The sequence below is a fragment of the Calypte anna genome, chromosome 13, assembly GCF_003957555.1.
Source record: "Calypte anna isolate BGI_N300 chromosome 13, bCalAnn1_v1.p, whole genome shotgun sequence".
Taxonomy (NCBI): domain Eukaryota; kingdom Metazoa; phylum Chordata; class Aves; order Apodiformes; family Trochilidae; genus Calypte; species Calypte anna.
Window position 1 is genome coordinate 17480720 of NC_044259.1, and position 25193 is coordinate 17505912.

Here is a 25193-nt window from a genome sequence, read left to right on the forward strand (position 1 = left end):
GTTGTAACTTTGGTTCCATGCCCAAGACACACTGACTTGATCAGCTGGAAGTGGTTCGTTCCTTCAAGTTCTTCCTACAGTGACGTAGGTTCAGTTCATTTTTCTTCCCCTTTTGTATTTTCAACATATAGAATTTCATTAGATGCAGCATATATCATAGCTTTAGACAGGAACTGTCAAGTAACAAATCTTGAGTGATGGCTTTAAAATACAAGGTGGTTGCAGTCTTGGCTACAAGTTGTTCCTTTTTATATTTTTAAAAATAGGTGTAAACAATGTTCTCTTCATCAGGGAGGTGGAAGCATTTGCCTTTATAAGGACTTAGCTGTGGGGTCGAGCACTCTAAAAATAAAAATAAAAAAAGAACATCTGTATCAGGGAAGTGATGAGTGCCTCTATCTACCCTATCCCAGCTGACAAGATGCAGTGTATCCATCAGAAAGCTGGAATGATCTGTTCTTACAGTTATCAGCCTTAAACTGTTTCTGTCTGTCTGTATAAAAGGCCTTTTTGAAGATTCTGGGTATCTTACTAAGCCAGTCCATTTAACCCAAGAAAGTGTAGCCCTCTGGTCTATAAACATCCCCAACAGTCATCTTTGGATGAATAGTTATGCACCCATTTCAATAACCCTTTAATGAAAGCTGCCTAAAATTCTCCAGTGACAGGAGAGCAAGTGATCCACCTGCAGCCCCAGGACTTTGGCTGATACAGCACTGAGGCAAACACAGACTGCTCCTGTTCTGGGGAATCCTTCCCTACCCATGGAAAAGAATTGCAGGTCTCAGGTTTGAAACCAGGGAAAAAGGCCATTATTATGCCTTTATTTTCTCAGCATTCAAACCTACATGGTAAAGTTCGCTGAGTACAAAATCCATGCAGACCTGACTTCTGCAGGTGATCATGAATAAATGAATTTGTGTATTTCACAAGCACAAGAAAAACAGCAGGTAGGAAAATCCTACATAAACAGGAGTTAGAGAGCTGCTGGTCTGGATACTACATATTGCTGCACTGTGCTTCAATTCACAGTGCTTGTCCTTCCTTATCTGAGAAGTGTAGGACTTCTCAGGACTGAGTGCAGTGCTCACTCTGAGAGAGAAAAAACAGAAAGTATCATGTGTGATTGCATCCTGGTTTGCTCTCAGCTACTTAAGAAGCCAGTAAAGGATGAACTGCAGCAAGGCACGAAGGAAACCAAAGACCTTTCATCATCAAATGGCTCCCTGGGTACATTTCAAGGACACATTTTCCTTTTTGTTGTTGTTTTATCAAGGATCTGTGTGAAGTCTCTTATGATAAAGTTAACAAAGCAGTTTTGTAGAGATGCCCTGGTGATGTACAGCTCAGTAGTTCTAAGAACCAGAAATGCTGATGGCACACTCCACACACCATGCTCACATTTGCTGAGCTACTTCAAATGTCAAAGTCACCCAGGTAGGCAGATGGCTTTTAAAGTGATCAGTAGACTCAAATCACTGTTAGTTACTCTCTGATTCCATGTATTCTAGCTTCAGAAAATACGACCTTGCTAAAATCCCTCAGTCTTATCAACATCATTCCCACATTGCTTCCGTCTTGAGAGATCTCCTCAGATATTGAGTAGTGAGGATTCTGTGGAGGGAAATGGAGCGGGTGCAGACTGGGATCAGGCATGGGAAGAGGAGCTCACAGCTGCTTACCATTGCCTTCCTTTTGAGGAACTGCTACAAGACTTGGTTTACACTTGTAGAGTGACTGCCTCAGTAAAACACTCTACAGATACCATGCTTGCTGTGATGCTGGGCCTGCTGCAGTTGTCTTTACAGTTCAGGGGAGTTCCCAGCGATGAAGATTCTCTGGAAAAGCACTGAGTTTATACTTCCCCCCACAACACCTACCCCCTAAGCAGCTTTCCTGGGCTCAGTGAAGTTACACCCAAGGGATTCACACCTGCTAAAGCTTCAATGACAAGCAGAAAACTCACTGAAAATTGGGCTGGGGGGTAGGAAAGAAAAGTCTTGACACAGTCCTAAGGGAACTGGTTTTTTCATTGTACCCCAGCAATGAAATCAGCCTTAATTCTGCTCTGGTTCTGTTGCAGCTGTGACAGTCCTGCCAGTCCCAACAGGGGCAGAAAAATGCTTACATTTCTCTTGATTATTAATCCTGGCTCAATGAATGTGCCAGTGAGGAGTGAATAAAACCAGCAGAGAGCTAGTGGTAGATGTGACTCAGCAGCCACATGCTGGTAGAAGAATGCTTGCAAGCAAGTAATAGTAAATCTGCAAGAATTTTAGGAAGAATGTAGAGTTCTAACCTTAAACACCCCATTAGCTTTTCTAACCAGCCAAACCAGCCCTCAGAATCAGTCCCAAAGGGTGTACAAGCTGTCAGCAAATGTGGAGGTTTTGTTGTATTTTCTGATGGTCCTGATTCTTCTCCTTTTCTCATGTGTGGTTCTCCCTTTCTGCATTGAGGACAGCGAAGGAATGGCTCCTCTGCAGAAAAGAATTCAGTCTGCCTTTGGATACATTGCAGAGCTAATTCCAAGGATGCTAGAACAGCAGTCTGAAAGTCACCACAGAATCCGTGCACATGGATACAATCTGAAGGGGTTTTTTCTTAGCTTGAAGACACTGATAGGGCACTTGACATATATTTTCACAGGCTTCAAGACAGAGGTTATCAGCACTGCTGCAGTTTGATGTCAGAACAATAGGTTTGAATTTTTTTCTATTTTTGGAAATTATTATTTCAAAAGTTGCTGGTATATAACTGCAATACCTGAAAAGCCATGTGACTGATCCCAGTTATGTCTGTAATTCTCCATTTGCCTCCCCTTCTCTTCTGCACTGGCATACAAAGCCATGCATTCAGCCTCAGGAGCATTTATTGATGGTTTTGTTCTGGGACTAGGGATTTCCTATTCTAAGTTCAATTACAGGTGGATTAATTTTTTTCACATGAATAATCTTTCTTTTCTAAGTAAAAATGTCATATCAAAACAAAAGTATTTTATTTGGTTTTGTGGATGATTTTTGGCATTTGCATCCATCACTGTGTGTGTTTTTTTTAATTTCTGAAAAAAAAATTTTAAAAATAAAAACAATTTAAAAAATCAGGAGGACATTTCCTGATGACTTCCAGTATTAATGAAAATTTTAATTTGTATTGCACTGAGGGTGCATGCTCTACTGCAAAGGCTCTATTGGATGCTCCATCTTAAAAACAGACAGGAATAAGAAAAACTGTTCAGTATTTTAATGTCATGAATGCATTTTTAATCAAGGAATCTTTTTTAAGCATGAAGAAACATCCTGGTTTCTTATTTTTCTTCCACCACGGCTGGCTGATGCAAATTTTGCAGTAAGAGCTATCTTTGAGGAAATAAATAAAATAGCCTTACCTTTCCAAGAGGCACATTGACATCAAGGCCAAAGAATAAAGGCAAGAGAGAAGAACAAGAATAGAAATAGAAACTGCAAAAGAAAAAAAAAAAAAAGATTGCATAAAAATTAAGTTGATGGCACTGTAAACCACAGATTATTTTTGGACTCTGTAGGACAATTAGAATAACCATGCATCCAGAAAACACTATTTCTTAGCCACTTCTGCAAGAACCTCATGCTTAGAAAACAGATCCCATTAAGTGAGAGCCTGAAGTGTAACTGTCCCTGTGAACCCACATGAGTTGACTGAAGTCACAAAATCAAGTGCCTGCAATCCATGCTGGAAATAGCCTTGGAATACAAATACACATTTTTATACACACAATATCAAGCCCTAGCCATTACATGTTTAATAACCTTTTTTTTTGATGTCTCATTTTAATCATTAATGTGTTGACTTCTGAGATATGAATTTTTGTGCATCAAAAGCTCTTTTGAAAATTGACACTAGAGGTGTCCTGTTCAAGGTTTCCTTTTGACCGTGGTATAAATTTTGCTATTTTTTATTTATTTATATTCATCACAGGTTATCATCTGTTATTTTTCTGAGTTATATATATTAGAGAGACACTTAGTCCTTGTATCAAAAAAACACTGTCAGAAAAGTGGAAGAAACTATGTGTATCAAGTTCTGTATTATACCCACTTGCTTCATTTTAGGAACATACATAAAAACTCAAAAGGCTACTTAGCACTCCTATGGTATTAATATAGACATTATTTCACATAACAGTTTACACATTTACATTGATATTTACAAGTACTGATAAATCAAGAAGACTGCCACTGGAGATGCATCTTACACCAATCTGGCATTTCTAGAAAATATTACTGGAAGTAGTATGCTGTGCCTATGATATCATCTTTCTTTTCAAGACTTCTGTCTAACCTATCCACAAGTAACAAAACTCAGTGTGACAAAGCTGATCTCATCCACCAAAAAAATGCAGTGCTTGTTTTCACAGAGTGTGAAAACACATATTGCAATAGTTTGAAATACGTTCAAAGAAAATGTTCAAGAGAATGAGGTCATTACTTTCAAAAAAGTTGATCAGTGTGTTTCAGAAGTGTAACAGAACTAACCTTTTCCTCCAGATCCTTAATTTGTCTCTTTTGGATGTCAGTTTTATCTTCTAAATCTCTGATCCTCTGGAAATCAGAAAAGAAAGCATCTAGACTAAATTCTCAGTAAAGCTGCACTGCTAAGCACAGATTAATGTTCAAATGGCTATAAACAAGTCCATTTCTTTGGCAGGGACAACGTTGTGCTGTGCCATAACTTCACCCACTAATCCTGCCTAACCACAACTTTATCATGTGCACAATTGCTCAAAATATGCTGTGCATATATGTGACTGTATCCTCAAATGCTAGAAATCAGTATCAGTAGTGGATGTGTTTCACATTATCTATTTTATATTAATCCTGCGTTGAATTGATAAAAAACATAAGATCATGATTATACTCTTTAGAATTACATCATGATTCATTAGGATTTCTCACAGTTCAATGTGTTGACAGAGGGTTAAAAGTATGATTATTAGATCTGAATACAAATATAATCTGAATATAAATATAAATATATCAAATACAAATATATCTGAACATAAATATAAATATATACAACACTACACTTGCAAAGCAGCAAACAGTGATCTTTAAATGTGAAATGAAGTGCTGTGTCTCAGCAGTGACACCTAACAACTCCCCACTTTACAGGAGGGAAAAAGCAGAAGTGTCTGGAAAAGAAATCTCTTTGTGTAATACCAGCCTGAAGCATTCATACGGTTCCTCTGGTGCCCAGGCCAGTAACTAGGGATGACAATTTTTATTACAAAGCTAGACTCATGTGGACAGAATTCTGAATGACAACTTTGGAATTTTAAGACTCAAAATATGCTAAAACAATCATCCACAAGCAAGCATCATGTGTGTTTGTCTGCACAGTAAAAGCACTAAGGATGAAGTAACTCAAAAACTAGATGCCGAGGTGCTTGATGAGCTGGAGCCTGCTTAAATATGCCCTCATTTTACATTGCTATACAGCAAAGCTGTATGTGTGTGCATGGTTCCTTTTTCTTACCTGATGAGCCTGCTGGAGCAGCTCCATCCTCTCCTGAAGAATTTGGCAATCGTATTCTCTGCTTTTCCTCAGCATCTGACGTCTTAGTTTTTCTACTGCTGCCCTCAACTCTTCCTGCTGTTTTTCAGTGAGTAGTTCCCCAAACTTTATCACTGTTTCTTGCTGCAAAGCATTGTACAAGGTGGCCTCAAGCTCCTGGATCCTCTGGTTGATGCAATACCAAAAGCCAATTAGAGATGAAACACTGTTTAAACCACAATGGGATCTGGGGGGTTGGTGGAAGATTCAGGCACCTGCATGAGAGGTGGTCCCTGTGCTCAAGTGTGCAAAGATGTGAAAACAGGACTCATAAAATGGTTCAATGTTTTGACAAAAGGATATTAATTTTTTAAAATATATTTTAATATTATTTGTGACTGAAATCCCTCATTTGGACTTCTTTTTATGCAGGTACAGAGATGATTAGGATTTGGATAGAATTTTCATATCTATTTTATGGTTTTCCACCAATTCTAAATTTTTTATGTGTTGTGCTAAAAAGCAAAAGAGAGAAGACTTAAGGTCACCATCAGAATACTTTAGTCTTAATCCTGCTAATCAGTGAGCATTCTCATTAACTTGACAAACCATGGTGAACTTGCACAACTAGTTATCAGACCTATGTATCAGAATTTTGTATGTTTATAAGCAGGAACTCTTGCTCTCTGTGGCATACTGTTTTCTTGCTATGACATGAAGAGAACACACAAAATTGCAGATCTGAGTTCCACTGACTCCAGCTGGAAAAGCCACCATTAATGAACAGTATCTGACTTTAACAGAAGAGTTTGAGTTCAGGAGATCTGCCTTTTTTTGACATGAAAAAGCTAGGTTTTGTGTTGAAGCTGTGTAGATTGCATGGCAGTGCACTTGAAGAAAGGGAAAAAAATTAAAAACAGGTACTAAAAATAAAAATAGCAAAAACTTCTCTTCCTGATCCAACAGGGGTCTGTGTCCTGTCATGGCGATGGCCATTATGTGCTCTACAATTTCCTCTGTACATACCATGTATGCTTGGTCAAGAGCTTGCTTCCTGTAGTCTAATTCTTCCTCCAAATAACCTTTTATTTTGCAAAATTGCTCCTACAAATGAAGCATAATTTGGAAAATTAGTTACTCAAAATACTCAAAAACAAATTAGTTACAGAAAATACTTTGGGAAGTTTTATTAAATCAGCTACAGATATCTGACTCAGGCAGGATGGGAGATTGGTCTTCAATTGACATTCTGCAGAGTTATTAATGTCTGACTCAGCTAGAAAAGAAGGAAAGGAAAACAGCTAGGGTTTGCTTTTGAATGGTAATAAATCTAATCAACGTGGAACTAAATTCATCATCTTTTTCTTGACTTCAGTGATACCTCTTGGCATTTCAGTAATGCAATTTAGGGGTTTCTGTGTAATTTATCCGAGGATAGCTCCTCTAGCATCACGGACAACTCTTTTTGTGCTCTCTCACTTTGGAAGTAGTGTGAAACACAGTAAACTAAACAGTCATATTCACATTCACATTATTTGGGAAAAGCTGCTGTGCTTTAGCTTCCTGGCCTACTTAAAGCTGGATTGACTAGAGCACAGACCATAGAAATAGAGTGTAAACCACTACAGCTATCCAACTCTTCTAGTTATGCTTGTTCAGCTTTTAGGTTACTTCCATTAGCTAGAATAAAAATAAGGTAAGGTACTGACTTTATAGATGTTATAGCAACTTCAGTTCAGCTGTGAATGCTTTACACACTTTTTTAGAATGGCATGGACGTAAATGTAACAAAAGAAAACAGTGTGGTAACTCATTAGTTCCCCACATACCAATAGGATTGAATAAAATGTGGTAAAACAGCTGATGTTTAGACTGTGAATCTTAGACAAAGAGTGTGGTCATTTACAACTCTGAAAATCACTGAGCAACCTTTTTGCTCTCCATACTTATCAATAAACAGTTACCCTCATGGAGAGACAAAAATATCAAACATTCACAATATGTGTTTCTATGTTATTCTGCTGTTGCACATGAACCAGACTAATAACAATTTTATGGCTTCACCAATAATCAGAGAAACTCTGCATACTTAATTTGCCAAAAGATTTGTTCAGTTACCTTTTGGCAGACCCAGGAAATGTGGTATGCTCAGTATCTTGCTCCTAAAATATGTACTAAGGAAAGTTTGCTTACCATATCACTTTCCAGTTCCATCATCTTCTGATGCAAAGCAGCTTCAGCTCCCTCAATCTGCTGGATCCACTGGAGGGAACAGAATGAGAGCTGTAACCTGCTGTTTTTTCTGGGCATTGGGACAGTAGTGAGTGGGACAACTGCAGCATCTTATTAGTCCATTTTTAGTAGCCTATGGTTTTTTCTGGGCCCATAGCGAGGCTGTTCTCCTGTGACAGGGGCTGCTGCAATGTCTGTCCATTTCATCTCATGGATAAGGGCCTGTGATGGGATTTTATAATCTCAAAAATAGCTTAGCTGGGTAAATGCCAATTCTCTCCATAGAGGAGTAGAATCCTTGGCAGCTGTCATCTTGACAAAATCACGTGATGCATATGAACCACAGAGAACAACTTTAACCTCACTTTTTTTTTTTAATTTCCTAAGGAAATAACTTCTAGACACATAAGTTTCATTGGAAATTTTGCATACAAGATCCCTTCAAAAGCTTTGGAAATCTCAGGACTAGAAATCCCATGCTGCAACTAATTATGTCTCAAATCTCAGTTGGTTGCTTATTCAGTTTAAAATTGCAAGTTTCATTTTGCACTCCTTTTGTATTTGCAGTTGTTCTGACTTAACAGCTTGGGCCAGCTGAGTTTGATATTTTTGCTGCTTTAGCAAGGTGTTTGGGTCTGTGCTGGCACAGCTGACTTAATCTGGGGAATCACTCCTACACTAGAAAATCTGTCAATATTGAAAACAACAACAGAGCAGAAAATTTCCAGTGTCAGATGAGACCTTAGATAACACATGAGAAAAGCAAGCACATAATTTACCTTTTCTGCCAAGGACAATACAGTGGAAGCCTGAATTATAGCCACTTGTTCTTCATTTCTTAAATTCTGTGAAGAGCGAAGAAAATTGGCAGCACTTTCCCGCATAAATAAAAGATAATCCAGACTAAAGGCTAGGTCTACAGTTTTCAAGAGATCCCTGCAGAACTGGGTATCCTGTTCCATCAGAACATTCATGACTGTATTAAAAAGAACAGTGCTTTTGCCTTTCTGTCCATACATATGGACTAAGTATGTGTTTTCATTCCACTGCATCTTATGACAAATGCAAATTAAAATTAGCATGACTGTCTTCATGCTAGTTTCACAAAAGGTTAATTTCCATTAAAGCTTTTATAAAAGTAATGCTGATTTACACCAGCAAATGGAAGAGTTAAACACAATCCTTTGTTTTTATTTCTTATCCCCTTTCCTAAGCATATCGTATGCTGGACAGTGATACAGGATGATCTCTTTCTACATGGATGACTGAAGTGGACACCCATGCCACTTTAGAAAACCAAAGAAGATTTGATAATTCTTGCCTATTTATGAAACTGTAAAGGAATCCTAGTCCTGATGAAGCTGTGATTGGCTCAGGCTGCCAAATCAATTCATGTGCTTTCCTGAAAGACTGGAGCGTGGTCAGGCCCAGTTCCAAGTATCAGTGGTTTATGGACATTCATCCCAGTCTTCTAAACCAGATGTTAAAGCTGATACTTCATTACTAGTTCTCTGACTACTGAAATCTCAGAAATCCTTAACTTAATGGAAATGAACACTCTTTAAATTAATTGCTCTGATCCTAGATAATTTAACAAATACCTGAGAATATAGCCATGATATGTACAGATTTCACTTACTCTACTGTACAAACTGCAGGTTGTAAAGAGAAAATATCCCCCACTTCAACTTACCCCATTATCACCTAGGATGTCTAACTGCTTTATGAGGTCTGGGATGCTGACATCCTGCAAAGAGAACAAAGTAAAGGCATGGCCTACACATTCCATCATGGCTGCAGTATTTGCCCCTCCTATAAACCATGCTGAAAGTAACCATTTTCTTTTATCCCATGGAGATGCATCACACACTGATTAGAGTTGTCTTTGAGCCAGGTTTTATCATTATGGTGAAAATTATGAGCCCAATTCAACTATTCCATTTATCTCACACTCTTACATTACATTAGACTGTGCTTAAATGATTAAGGTTTAGTGGAGTTATTAGCAGGGATGAATGTAATGAGTTATACAGGCAGCATCCACCACTCCCAGAGTTAAAAGTGCTGCCTTACTTAAAACTGACTTACCTTAACACCCTCCTTCATGCAGTAGATCTGTAGAGCACTCACACCATCTGAGAATGGATGAATCTGGAGATTAAATGGTGGGGACCTTCTCTCTCTTTCCTGAAAATAAATATAAAGACACCACAGAACGTATTAGAATGAAGGAGATGCACGCAAAACTCACTAAATGCCATAGCAACTGTTTACATCATGCTTTGCAAAAACAAGCTCTTCATTTTGGAAGTCAATGAGAGAAACATTTAGACCTGGTCTGCAAATCAGTGTGCCAAATAGGATAGGATCCTAAACCTGAGCTAAATATTTTACAGGAGATTATTTATTTGATGATATAAAAGCATGCTCAACATTTCTTTCTCCTCCAAGACCCACTCAGGTTCATGAAAAAAAAAACAAGCAAAAAACAAAAAACCAAAACTAAACCCTTGATAGGGTTTAAGCCTTGCTTATTTGGTGAATTTAAATGTAATTAATTTCTGTTGATTTCAGTCATCTTCAGGCCAGCAGTACAAACAGACCATGTTGACAATAGGCTGCTCCGAGAATCAGAAAAAACATAACCTCAGGTGTGGTAACCAGAAGCCACATTGACACTGATCAGCTAAGCTTCTCTATGCCCACTGGGCACCCAGCAGAGAGCTGAACCAGTCAAGCATGGAGCCTATTATTGCCAGGATATTACAGCTGACATACTTTTGCTCACAATTAAAAAAGCTGGGCCTGATTTGTTACTCTGTTATATCACAGAAATGCTGTTGTAAAACACTTGATTAAAGTTTGTGCCCAGTGCAAGTACACTAGTTTAATTTGCTGCCAGCTCTGCTGTAATGAGCTCATCCATCACCTCCAGCTCAAGGTTGCGGAACTCCAGCAGCTCATTCTGGTCTCGGGCATCCTGCAGCTCCTGTTGCAGACGGTTGTTTTCTGCTTCCAGTTTCTCTATCTAATAGAAATAGAGAAATTCATGATCTGTGTGACTGTTACAAGAAACAATATCTGGTGAGCAGCAGTTGAGCTAGCACAGACAGTGCAAAACACAAACTCAATAGATGATTCACTACTTGCTGATTTATCTCAGTGAGTTTTAGTTCACAGGTGAACTTCTGCTCACCAACATCCTAAACTCCATAAAATGCTTAGGCTGAAGGTTTTCCTGTAAGAATCCAATCCTAGTGAAGATCAGACAAATGAGAACCCATGAGTCAGTCTGTCTGGATGGGGAAGGATGGCACATGGCTGGAGAATTACAAGGTATATTTATGGAAGGGATGAAACACAGACCAAGCAGCCTTGTCTGGGGAGCTATAAAATGACAAGAGACCTGGTGCTGGGAGTTATGGCCTCTTGCTGATGGCAGTCATATGTATGGCCAATGCTGTTACTGTTGGTGATAGGCAAATGACATTGAAGTCCTCTGTATCCTTACATTCCATGATTAAACATATATACATCCACACACAAACAGGTGATATTCTTAAATGTACCAAGAGATGGAGCAGTACAAGTTCCACTGGACTTAAGGGTGACTTTAAACCCTTAAAAATATTCAGAATGCACAGGGACTAGGAGTCTGAAAGGGTCCTGGTGTTAGAGGGTGACTGCATTTTTATGGCTGTTTCATACCCAGAAGCTGAGCTCAACACACCCCAGCAGTGTAGCACCAGCCTCTTCAGTGCACTGCCACTGGAACGCAAAGTCTGTGCTTCGGTGCCAGAGCAACGGGTAAAGCTTACAGCTCTCGGTCTGGAGCTTACCAGCAGAGCAGCTGCATCAGCAACTGCAGAGCCAAAGCAGAACTGGAGAGGGTTTGTCTTTCTATATGTAATCCTGCATATATTAATTTATGCTGTTCTATCCTTATATTACACCTATAAACACCAGACTGCATGTCTAAAAAGCGTGTTGTAGGATCCAGATTACCTTCCAGAGTAAGCCTGCAAAACTTTGGAACATACCTTGTCTAAAAGCTCTTGGTTCCTCTTAATGAAAAGCTGTTTGTCTTCCACCCAGTGTGAGTCCTGTTGGATGAAGCAGTACTATGACAGAATAATCGAACACCATGAAGTTGGGCATGTTTATTGGACTTTACAATCCTACAGGAACAAACTCATTTACAGAATAACAACATATTAGTCTACCAAGCTGCAGGAAGGCTTCTGAACTTGCTAGACCTGCTTGTTTGCTGAACAATGACATTACAAGTCATGGAAGCCTATACTGAAATTGTGCTGGGTATTTTGTAAGCAGAACACATAACATCCACAATAGGAAAATACAGAAGAAGTGCTTACCTGCCCTTTCTGTGCCAAAGTTTTCTCCAGATCTTCTATCTTGGCTTTATACCTCTGGACTTCAGCTTGGAGCTGTTCCTGGGCCTGTTGGAAGTCAGACACAGCATGAAACAGTAACAAAAGCAGCAGTGTGACAGGTATGAAAAAAGAAACCAAACACTGCAGAGTCTGGGTTTATGCTGTTGCTTCCGCTGAACAAGGAATCATTAGTCAGATTCTGACTCAGCAATATTTTATGCTACCACTCAGATTGGCATAGAGATGACACCTGGGAACAGTGTGGTAGATCAGCCCCCTCTCCCCACCCAAGCCCATTATTACCATGCATTGCATTACAGCAGCAAATACACTCGGGTGAATATTCCTGAAGTTGGTGCAACACGTGCCTTTCTGAAAATCCACAGCCCTATGCTTGCCTTTAAAACCCAACCCCTTCATACCTGGGAAAGCAAAAGATGAGAATATCCTTGTAATTCTGTGCCAAGCTACAGAATTGCCTGCTTTGGCATGCCTGCCTAACTGCAGTTTTCAGGTTGAGGTATAGGACAGACTTTGTAAACAGAGTGATTGTGTCCATTCTTCAGTGTTACTTTATGTACTCAGCAAATAAGTGAAGTGGACATCTCTGTTGTTTGTACTGGTGCTGTATATAACTTCCTTCTCTTTCATACTGCTTTTAGGGGTTTGTATGTCCTGATGGCAATGAAATGCTATTACCCTCAAACAAATACGGACCTTGGCTTCTCTTTCAGCATCAATGAGGCCTCCTGTCTGCTCCTGCAGTAGTGCATATGCTCTCTGCAGGGCCTGGTACTCTTTTGTCAGCTGTCGAAACCGTAGCTCTGATTCTTCTGCCGCTAAGCCCTGAAAGATAAGAAAGGACATGTCTAAGCACCAGGCAGTAGAAAACTGCCCAAACAAAGCATGCAAGAGTGATAGTTGGTTTACAAGTCTTCACTCAAAAAGCATTTTTGAGAGCTTTGAAGTTTTAAGAATGTGGAATTTATATATCTTTAAGCTAAAAGATGTGATAGGTTTACTTTCTTGAAGGGGGAGAGGAAAAAATTCAGATTCAGTGAGATCATAGCTGCAGTATTTATGGAGTAGATTTTGAAAGAACCTCTCAGCATTTCAGTACAGCAGTAACCAAAATTGAGGCCAAGCTTAATGAAGAACTTACCTCTCAATATGTACTATAAAACCTAAATGTTCTTGAGAGCCTGTCCACTTGTTTTTGAAGTCAAAGTCTCTTGAAAACCTGTCCTTGCCTACAGAAAGAGTCAGATCTTACCTCATCCAGATCATCATCTGGGGTTGCTGGTGTTCTGTCTGTTCTATATGAGGCCACAGAGGAGGTTTCCGAGTCCATGGAATCATCATCGTATCCAAAAACTGTATCCACCACATGTCTCTAAAGAAGGGAAAGCACAGCTTCTGAATCTCCTTGGAAACAGGTAGCCTGAGTTTCTGATGAGGGGGAAAGCCTAGTTCAAAATCACATTGCTAGTTACTTAAAAAAGGTAAGACATCAAAAAAGAGCAATGAGCTGGCCCTGCAATTACCATCTCAAAACAAACCCACAGGAAATTATATTCAAGATTAGGTCTTGTGCTTGTGGAGAAAACATTTGCTGACTGATTTTTCTGAGCTGAGGATTTGTCTCAGTCTGTTGGAGTGAGTGAAAGCTATGCTAATACAAAACTAGTGTGAAGGAACTTTTATCTCATTCATTTTTCCAGTACTTAAGTACTTACTGCCACATGTTGTAAGAGATTGCTCACACTACAGTTTGGTTGTGTGTCTGACACCTCACTGTCTCCAATCTTGGTGACTGAATTAAAGCAAACTAAAACTGTGAGTCATCTCTATGAAGGTATACATGCTTGACACTGCAGGCTGGGTTTCAGGGTACAGATCTGAGCAGAGTAGTGATCTAAGCCAAGTATTTCTTGGCTTATGAATAATTTTGCAGACAAATTGATCAACAAACATTTAAGATGCATTTCTGCTTTGTGACATTTTTCACTTTTGCTGACAGGTTACAACCTTCTAAACCCAGAATTTGAATCACACAAAAAAACTGTACCAATGATGCCAATAACCTCCTATATATAGTCTTTTTTATTATTTTTCCAAATTAAGACTATACCTACGTTCTCCCATACTATAATCTCTGTCTTAGAAACAAGGTGACTGATGAAAATACCTTAGTCTTCAATTCTAAGTGATATCTGCTGTGTATTGCTTCAAAATTCATATAGAAACCACGTGATGACACATCTAGGATTTACTGGTCTGAAATTCTCTGTGTGTAGGAGAGTGTTGCAATACTTTCACAGAACACAGCTGAAAAACTAAGGGATGTCCTTGGACGACAAAGAGCAACCAAGATCTGTTTCCTACACAGTATTTAGGATGTGGAATACATATACGTGGAACGCGGGATGTAGATATTGCAAAGTCATTCTTCACATCTAGCTGATGAAGGAGCTATCTGAACAACTACTGACTACTCAGCTCTAAAAATGTAAATTATGCCAGCTTTGGACTTGACCCAGTTCACGGTAGTAAAAGGGGGTAGCCAAAGTCCTGCAGAACTGAGCAGAAGATGACGCTCGATTTACCAGGCAGAAACTTCCACTTGAATAAAAAAGATGCACAATGATTTTGATGTAGCCCATATGTGCTGTGAAAAATAGACAGAAGATAGATGGGAAGGTCTCTGGAAATGTAAAACACATCTCAGCATAACAGACCTTGAGAGCAGTATTTATAGAAAACAGATGGAGGGAAGATTATTACTATTTAACAGAGGGAGAAAAAGACCCATTTTCCTGAAATTAAAATAGCTATGCACTTTTAACTGAATTTCAAAGTGGACTTGAAAAGCTCTTCCAAAGTAAGTAAGGTGTTTATAAACCCGATTGTTATAATCCACAAAGCTCTCTTTAATCAGATTGCTGAAGTGTGTTTTGCAATGGAGCCCACCAATACTTTTGTAAGCTGAAAACAATTTTTGCTCTTACTTTAATTGGCTTCGAGCTCCTTTTATGCTTTCTGCGACGAATGAGTTTCTCCCTGTCCTGGAAAATAAGATTATAAAGTTACTCTCTCTTCTCTTGTTTAAAGCCATAGAAGGCTAAATCTACAGGAAACAAATCACTGGGATTCCACCAACTCTCTGTTCGTAAATTCAAACAGAAATCTGATTCCAGGTCAAAGGATGGTTCATATCCAAATCTGTGTATCTGTCAGCTGAAAAGCATGAGGAGAAGGGAAGATATATGAAAAATAACCCTTGCTGTGCAGTTGCCTGTCAAACAACAGGTGCTGATAGATTTTCTGTTAAAATTACTGGGAGATTTGAGGGACGAGTTTGGTCACTGTATCAGAGGCTGTCTGCCTTCCCTGCAGAGATGTTGCCTCTGCCTTAAAGTCATTAGATGGATGATAGTGTTGATTTCTATCCTAGCAATGATGTCTTAGAAGAGGCAACAGCCTGGTTTGGAAGCTCTTTCTCCTTCCCCTTAACATCATGACACAAAGTCAGCTGAAATGGGGACTGCCAGTATTAACTGAGAGAACTAATGAATCACTAACAGCACACACTTTTCCAGCACCGGGTGCCTGCCTCTTTTTACAGAAACTTTTCAACAGTAGCTTAGTTTTAATGGTAAAACAGCTTTGTACAGCTCTGCCTCATGAACCTGTAGGTATCTTCCCAAACTCCACAGTTCTTAGTCTGCACTCATTTCTAGCGCTCAATTCACACACGAATTAAACTCTTGAGTTGTAGGGGCTGATGCCCTGATAGAAATTCAGTTAAACTGCATCCATGCACACTTACATCTAAATATTTGAAGGAGGGAAAGATACTAACAATCAGACTCCTAGTTAGAAGAAGAAATACTATCAGTGTGAGCTGTGCACAGGAATCCTTTCTACGTACCCTTGTTAACTCATCAATTATGTTCTGTTGTTCTATGACCTGAAGCTTTAAGAATTCAGTTTCTTGTTCCTCATTAGCCTGATCCAGATCATTGAGGGATCTTAATTTCTTTAGAGGAGGATGTGATGTTATTTTTTCTCTCTGTGGTAACAAGAAGAAACAGATAAAATAAAATCCAGGAATTAAAAGACAAAAGGTTAGGTTAAAAACTTGACATTATCTTTCATTTAAGCTGTACAGCTCTTTAAACACACTTGAGCTACACCATTTTTATAGCTTTATTAATACCCATTAGCAGGTCTTAACAAGAAAGCAACACAGCAAGTCCAAGTTCTTAACAAAGCTTTATCTATTCACTTACTGTGTCACAACACAGCCTCTAGAGCAGCCCTGAAGGGTTATATATCAGACCTCTGCCTGCATCAAGATGCTACAACATGTGGCAAATATAGCTGTCCAGGGGCTATGCAAATAGTATCTACTCCCATGACCCCATGGTACCCATCCTATGACCATGTACTGTGAGGAAATGGATATGCTTTAGTCATGTGAAAGACAAGGAGGAAAGGCAAAAAATGCAGTACCACGTCTATTTTACCTAGAAGGTTCATCTGCTCCTCAGCCTGTGTGGCAGAAGAGATGGCTACAGCCTGTGATAATTACTACAGACATCCACAGCTCACTAGCTCCCAAAATTTGGTATCTGTAGTGTAAAGAGCAGGTGTCAGGGAGCTAAGTTAGAACATGTGTGCTCTGTGCACAAATATCTGCCAGTGGTGCTGCCCACTGACAACCGGTGCATGCAGACTCTCAGGTCCCTGCTCTTTGCTATGGGAAAGCTCAAGGGGATGTGATCTGTACTACCAGAGCTGAGGAAAAAGATTTCTTACCCAGGACACCTGCAATCAGTTGATCTGGCTTCTGGGCATGGGTGAATTGCAAAGTCTCAAAGTGCATTAACTTTGTAACATGGAAGCATTTTTTCTATAGTACAAGAAAGTCAATCTGACTGCCTAATCCTAATCAGCAGGAAAGCCACATCCATCACAAAACAATCAGCCTACTCACAACAAAGACAGAGGCTATTGCAAGCCAGAGACACAACACAATCAGGCTTAGCAGAAGTCTAATTATAAACAGTATTACACACAATATACAAGACATTTTCTCTGTGAATGTGCATGTATACACTATGCATATGTGGCCACAATAACAGACACAGATCATGCAGTAATCTTTTTGCTCTTGAGTACCAACCATTTCTATATTTTCCTTAGTGACTGCTTTGAGTTTATCTTCCATGCGCTGCAAAGACTGCATAAGTTCATCATTTCTCTTCGTGAGGCACTTGTTCTTTTCCAGAAGAGGTTTACATTGTTTCTCAGCTTCTCGGACACGCTTCAACTGGATTGATATAGCAATTAATAATTGTAAATAATCCAAAGAGAAGATACTTTTTGTCAGTCTCTTGTTGGAACTATTTTTGTTACTTCCCTATTGGACTACTGCCCCAGTAAAATGCCAGAGAAAGTGAACTAATGGAACTGATGCTTACAGCTTCCATAACTTACTCTATCTATAAATCTCAAAGCATATCTGTTTCCAGAAGGTGGCTTTATCTACAGGAAAGTTCAGACAGAGATAAGCAGCCCAACAAACATTAAGAAAACTGCAAAAGTGCTACAAAAAAGCCCAAAATTACCTGTGCTTCATCTGCAAGAAACCCACTGATTTTCTCATTGAAAGAGATTAACATAGGTACATAATCAGTCTGGATTCCAGCAATAACAGCACAGCTGTAAATCTGGTTTTTAATGCCACACAATGAAATATTTGTTCACATGTGTGATGACCTGTGTTTTGATCAACAAATCCCATAATATATGAAGGTGTCCTAGGGCATGCTTGGAAGTTTGAATATTGGTACAACTAGAGTTCAAGCCAGGATCTCTTCCTCTGAAAAGTTATCTCCATTCAGCTATACTAAGTGGTTTATAGGTTTATCTCTTTTTCCAAGGGAGGACAAGGTGGCATGTGGCTGTGGAAAGACATCACCTTTGTGCTGAGCTGATCATTCTAACAAAGGCATCATCCTATATACTGCTGTATGCTCAAAGGGTCAAGAAGGGAGCATAAGCATTCATACAGAAACCTACAAGCCTCACTGCCTCAACTTTCACTGTGATTTTGTACTCACATAACTTCAATAAAACCACTGCTTCATTCAGCATAAAATGTTCAGTTCTAGGATAAAAAAAAAAAACAAAAAAACAAGAAAATCAAAACCAGCCTCCTAAGTGACTAGCCTGAAGGAAGGAAAAGGCATATTCATCGCTGGCTATCATCCCTGAATCCTCCTCCTCTCTTTGCCTTTCCCTGTGGCTCCCAACCTCTGTCTGAGAGTGTAAAGCTCACACACCAGTTCATTTCGTTCATCCACAAGCAACGTGTTCCTGTCTTCCAGCTTCCGGATGGTGGCGTTGAGCTCCGCTATCCTCTTCTGGTTCCTGCGCAAGTCCTGCTCAGGGGAACAACAACAGAGTTACTCATTCTTCTCAGAATACGTGTTTGGGAAAAGAATCCTCAAAAAGTATAAAACAGGTAACCTAAGCTGTCATCATTCACAAACTATTATTGACACACCTGTTATTATTGGATTATTATTACTATATTTACAGATTTTTACAGTATTGAACATGCTTGCAAAAACATACTTTTGTTTTTTTTTAAAAGAAGTATTTAGTTAGGAAGATACTTTAAAGGAAATTTTTCACTTGCGTAAAAAAACAGAAAACAAGCAAAAATGTGTTGGTATTTTCTTATGATGGGAAAAAAAAGGCAAAAATTCTAATTTTATTGCCTTTCCCTATACATTGCTTCTATTTGCTGAGTCACCACATCAGGTCAGAAAGTAACAATCCCTCTCGGTAACAATCACATCTACATTCTTATTCCTCTCCTGTGTATGGGTGAACATGTGTGTATACATCATATTTTAGGCTCACAACCAGTGAGCTGCATGCTTTGTGAATGACAGCAAGGGCTGTGTATGGGGAGATTAAGTCAGAGAAAGAGGAGGACCTCATGGGAGTCTCCTGGCTTCCATCCCCCAACCTTATCCCTGCCCATCTTCCGAAGTCTATCTGTTCCTGAGAATGCATGCTAGCCACTTAGTTCATGGAATGAGTCTTCCAAAGAAGCACATTATTTTAGATGTTCTGTATTTGTAAACAGAGCAATTGAGGAAACAGCCTTACAAAGCTCTGTCCCTCAAGCATTCTCCCTGAAGAATCTATGGACCTCAATTCTCTGTAGTAAGAGTGGGAACGTTTTCCCAGGGCCTGAGAAAATATTTAAGCAAGAGAAACACAGCCATTTCACTGCTTTGCCTGTAAAACCTGCGTACAGGGCTGCTGCAGTGCTCCGAACCATCTCCAGCCCTTCCTGGAATCTCTCTCTTGGGACTGCTCATGTTACACTCTGCTTCCTTCACCAAGAAGAGCTGTTCATCCAGAGCTTCTTTCTGCAGCTGCAGCTTCTGCACATAGCCTGTCTGTGTCTCCAGTTCTTTCTCCAAGGAAAATATGATCCTGTCTTTAGCCTTGATCTCGTCCATCTGAATGAGAGAAACACCAGAGCAATGACATTACTGTGTGAAGGCAATAGCATTTCAGCCTTCTCCAACCTGGAAGTACATGATTTACTTAATACCAGTGGTCACTACTTAAATTTGCACCAGGCTTGTAAAGCAACATGCTTTGAGTTTCAGTAGCTTATCCACAAGCCTGACGTAAGAGTGAAGCCCAGGAACTGAGCACAGCATGATGTGCGAACAGAAAATTGGATGAAGAGTTCAGGCTTTCACATTGTGTTTTGGTCAATTATTTGTGCCAGTAAAAGACAAGTAAATGTTATTAATCTTCTGCTCAGAGAAAAATGCTATTCATTTTATTGTTACTTCATTTCTGCCTAATATCCCAAGACAAAAAGAAGTGCTTCTTACTTGACCTCACAGCAACTTTAAGAATGATGGTTGAGAGGAAAATTTTAGAGTAAACTGAGTAATATCACTGCATACAATTCTTTCAGCCATAAAAATTTCTCACAACATCACTGGACTCAAGAAAATTTGGCAAAAGACTATGCAAATCACTCTGGCAGAATAAAAGTACAATTATCTGGGAATTATACAAATCATTCCCTTAAACAAAATTGTTATCTATGCTAAATTTTGCCTCAAGCCGACAAAGATGTCTTCTGGTGTTGCAGCTTTCTAGGCTTGCTGAAATCCTCACCCAAGATATTTTTCAAATGAGTAGGGCTAGATCTGATCTGCATTAATTAGCTGTCACTCTGATGTACCTTCCTTCACTCTGACAGCAATACAATGGACTTGAAAACTACTTATGCAAGTCAGATAAAAATAATTCTGGACTTCTTGGAGTAAATAACCTTCAAAAAGTCTTTCATCAGTTGCTACAGATGAAAGCATACAATATATAGGTGGAACCAGAGTTGATTTCAGTGTTACTAAATAGGTCAGTTTTATGCTGAATTTCTCTATAGTTCATTTTTACATTAAAACCCTGAAGAGAGATCTTCAATTTCTGATGAGAAAAAGTCGTTTCTCCTCATGGCTACACAGAACTGCAGATGGGATGAAAATAACAAAAAGGGTCAAGATTCAGAAGGCAGATTCGAAGAATCCATCACTACTAATTTGTGGTGTATTATTGACCATTTTGGCAACACATATTTCCAATACGCAGACTTTGAATCAGGGGTAAAAGGGAATTTTAATTTTTTTTTTTAAAAAATCATTCTTTACAGTTTAAATTACTCTTTTTAACTTATCTGTCAAATCTTTAATTCCAGTTTTCAAGCCAAAATGTCTACCATTGCAAACAGGTCCAGAAGACAGGGAAACATGGTAACTTGCATCACTGCTGGCATGGGCCTCACTGTGTTCATTTTCCCCAGTAATTACTAACGGCTCTACCAAGACCAAAACAAGAGGTACTTCCCCTCTTTAATGTGCTTTTGATAGTATCACAAGGCCAGAGAAAGAAACAAACTACAAGATGCAAACGTGCTTTTTCCAACACTGCACATGTATTAACATCTCTGGAAGCCAAGTCCTTTCCGACTACACTCTCTTAGTTTGAGATGCCACCTGCCATCACAGTGGCTGTGATGACATGACAGTGCCATGACACAGTGCCATGCCAGTGCCTGCCATGACAGTGAGCAGTTTTGCAAACAGAGGTGCATTGCAGAGTTCTGTTATTCATAAAAAGGAAGAGGCACATGAGGCAAACTCACTGCAGCTTAAGAGAATACATGAAAATTTTGTTTACTGACCAGGCGACGGATATCTCTTTCACTCTCCCACTTGATCTTGGAAATGGCTTCCTGGTGGGACTGATGCTCACTCCGAAGATCCCCCGCCTTGATCTTATCAGCTTGGATCATATTGCTAAGGGCCTCATCTACCTGCTTTTTGGCAGACTTCAGTTCAGTGATTTCCTGCAGAAGCTTAAGGCGCTCGGAGTCAAACTGCTTCCTGGCCTCCTCACGCGCCTCGATGGTCAGCGCTGTCCTTACTTTGTCACTGCTGCCATCCCGCAGCGCACACAGCGCGGACTTGAGGCGCTGGATTTCGCTGTCACGGACTTTCACCATCCGTGTCATCTCCTGCTCGTGCTGTTTGATGAGGTTCTCCCTCACAGCCTGCAGCTCCTTCATTTTCTCCTCATGGAGTTTGGCTTTGAGCTCTGTGATCTGCACAGTCTGCTTGCGCTGCTCCACCTCACGGATACGCTTTGTTTCTTGAGTCTTCTCTCTTTCAAGTTTAGCAACCTACAGTGACATAAAATGTGAGTCACCTGCTACCGACACAGTGCTATCAAAACAAACCCACCCAGACACAGCCGTGTCAAATAGAGAAAGATCCTGCTGCAGACCTAGACCCTAGATGGTCCTCCACCCTCCTACGACAAAATATGGGCCAACACCCAGGGCATTCACAACGATCTTACGCTTCCTTTCCTCAAGTCCAAACAACCCTGTCTTCTCCAGATGTCTTGCCTCACACAGTGACACTACACAAACTTTAAAAATTTCCTCAGGAAATCAGGTCTCGTGTATACACAGAGATATGTATAAGACACATTTGTCTTACAAGTTTTTAACCCACAAGTCAACCTCCATCAAATTCACCAGAAAACTAGAGGGCTCAGAAACAGCAAAGTTCCAACAACCTTCATGGACATGGGCAGTCAATCAGATGAGAAAGAGATGACTGCCTCTGTATGATTCCAAATGAGGTAAGGTGCAAATCTGAAAGCCCAGGAAACATTTTCTTTTACAGATGTTCCTACCCATATACAGAATTTTAGAAGGCATTAGTACTCACTTCTTAGACACGTATCTACAGAAAACCACACCTCACTGGTTATTATGCTTATGGAACAGCTAAGTATACTGAAAATCCTTTGCTACGCTTCATTAGCAACAGTTTTAAACTTCTTTGTCCTTAGCTTTGATATCACAGTTACAGAGCAACCCACCAGTCCTCAGTACAGTTAAACCAATGTATCCCTAAAGTGTGATCTACTTCCTGAGATAGTATTTTTTATCCCCCCCACTACTCCCTGATGACAATTACTTTAATACCCTGAGCACTCAGTCCAGTTTAGTTGCAGGAGTGGACAAGAACATCTGGGTGTGGGTACCTGGAAGGTACCAAAGCGCACACGCAGTTCAATTATTTTGTTCATTTTCTGCTCCCCTCCTTTCCACTATTACTCGAGCACATTTAAACATATTTCAGATCAGCTTTTTTTGGTTTAGTTTTCAAGACCTTCCTACTCTCATAACTCTCGTTCTGGGCTATCCTTGAAATGATGCCTAGCAACAAAAATCTGCACTGGCAACTTTCATAGTGGAATTCCATAGCTGCAAAGACAACAAAAGCAGCAAGACTCAGAATACAGTGGAAAGCATTACAGAAGATCCCTGGGCCACCAATTTTCTGGCAGCCATACTGGAGCTCCTTAAGAGAATAACTAAGCCTTGCTAGTGTGAAACACATGAAAGCCAAAGCTTGCAAGGGAAAGAATGAATCACAAAACATTTTTGCTTTCCAAGACTGTCACTGACCATCTAGGAAAAAAAAAAGGGTGAAGAATTATGTCTGCTTTGTTACAGCTTGCAAATTAATGGCTCTACACCCCACTGGTAGGAGGGAGAAGGCCCCCAGCAATTGCCAGAACATCAGATAACACAGAACTGGGTGTTCTTGCTTTCATTTAGCTTACCCTAAATTATACAAATCAGTTCCATTAAACTGGCTAATAGTTGTCTGAGATTACCAGTATGATTAACCTTGACATACTGTCAAGAACATCTGTCCCTAGAAGAAAGAAAATACAAAAAAGACCTCTTAGAGGCTGAAGGATTTGTGGTTATTCAGGTTTGGAAGCCAGACACAGGTTGTTCTGGGTTTATTTGCCCAGAATATATGCTTATCTGCAAAGGAATCAAAGAACCATGCTGACGGACTTCAATTATATTCCATTTGGAAAAACAAGGTGTCACTAGTCATCATCCTTTGAAAACATGGCTGCCACCACACTCCAGGTGGGGGATGCCTGTCTGCAGCTAGCACTGCCTCCAGTCTGCTTCATAAATATTCACCAGGAGTTATTAAACAGACATTTGCTATCTTCTCTGCTCATTAAGCACACACTGATAAACCTGAAGACTGTCTTAATCCGAACCATGCTGAGGGAACTTTAGTACTTAACACAGAAGGGTTTATTGCACAAAAGCTGTACCATGACTATAAAACACAGATGCATTGTGATTGCCACCAGATGCATCTCTAAATGAAGAGGCAGCAACACTGTGGAGAACAAAAGGTACATTTCTTTGCAAAGCCAGTTCAGCATCTCTTGTGGCAAAACTGATGCTCTTTGCAAGGATTTCAATCAAACGTGGACAATGTATGCACACAGGAGGTGTAAAACAACAGCCAGTATTTTATACTTTGATAACACCCAGCCCATTACCTTTCCATAGGTTACAAAATCTATAGTAGTGTTAAGAGGTATGTTTCACCTAAATCGTGAGGGCAAAGAGACCGTGAGGGCACTTCATTCAAACCTGAAATAAGGGCATGTCTTGCTGAAATATCAGCCATTCAAAGAACAGCAACACTACACAGTTTCTAAACCCTGTGTGACTAGGATGAAGCCCACTAGCTGGAACACGGGCAAAGATGTTACAGAAAACATACTGTTCCATTTGAGGGCCAGAGGCTTCTCAAAGTTGTATCTCAGTAAAAAGGAGTCTTTTCCACAGAAGCAACATAACATCCACAGTAAGAAAATATTTTATGTGGGGACAGAATCAGACCACTGTTTCAGGAAACAGTTGCATCTGTTAATTTCTGATACTATTTTTTTCCATGTGTTTCTCTCCTTCAGCACTGACACTGTTACTTAAAAGCAAACCCTCACTCACCTTAGATTTCTCCTGATGCAGCTCAATTTGAATGTCTGTTAGCTTGGTCCTGAGTTCCTCATTGGCAGCCTGTAGGGCAACAATCAGTGCCTCAGGCTTTTCGCCCTTGCTACGTCCTTTTTTTGACATGGTTTCTTATCAGTGAGAGTCCACGTGTTTAATTATTTCAAATACAGACTGCCATGTTTTTCAGTTCCTTTCAGTGCCAGTTAGCTCAGCACCTATTGAGTGACATTCCTTAAGGTCCTGGACTCAGCTGCTTTGGAAGCCCTGTGAGAAATAAGACATACTATTATTTGACAGTGAACAACGCAGCACGATAGCTCACATGGTTACTCAACACAAGAGAGAGCTCACTTCCCCAGACACTGCAACCTTTGTCTGAAAACCTGCAAGAGAGATCTCAGCACAATCAGGCTTCTGTACACATGCCTGTTGCACTAGTGGAGATTCCATATATGCCCTTTTTCTGTTCTCAGAAAGGGGCACAATGCAATGAAGATAGGACTTTATGATAAGGATTAGAGCTGTTTGGAGTACAGGACTAGAAAAGACAGGTTACTTAATCCAAGCCTTGC

The 25193-nt window shown here is 39.8% G+C and overlaps 1 protein-coding gene across 2 annotated transcripts; it reads right to left on the minus strand.

Annotated features, from left to right (window-relative positions):
- Positions 1–1032: 1032 nt before the first annotated feature.
- On the minus strand, positions 1033–24744 carry JAKMIP2 (janus kinase and microtubule interacting protein 2). Of its 2 annotated transcripts, XM_008495441.2 has the most exons (23): positions 24616–24744; positions 21451–21948; positions 19496–19705; positions 18509–18607; positions 17347–17493; positions 16090–16230; positions 15167–15223; positions 13432–13551; positions 12876–13004; positions 12141–12224; positions 11805–11867; positions 10694–10792; positions 9853–9951; positions 9458–9511; positions 8544–8609; positions 7726–7794; positions 6559–6636; positions 5515–5718; positions 4515–4580; positions 3389–3461; positions 3297–3299; positions 1402–1414; positions 1033–1064 (listed from the first exon to the last, which is right to left on the minus strand). In XM_008495441.2, exons 1-20 carry the CDS (start codon positions 24742–24744, stop codon positions 3411–3413), a joined length of 2463 nt encoding a protein of 820 aa, XP_008493663.1. In that variant the 3' UTR covers positions 1033–1064; positions 1402–1414; positions 3297–3299; positions 3389–3410. The 2 variants fall into 2 exon arrangements, with proteins under 2 accessions (XP_008493663.1, XP_008493664.1); XM_008495442.2 differs by lacking the exons at positions 1033–1064; positions 1402–1414; positions 3297–3299; positions 11805–11867 and having other exon boundaries at positions 3411–3461.
- Positions 24745–25193: the final 449 nt, after the last annotated feature.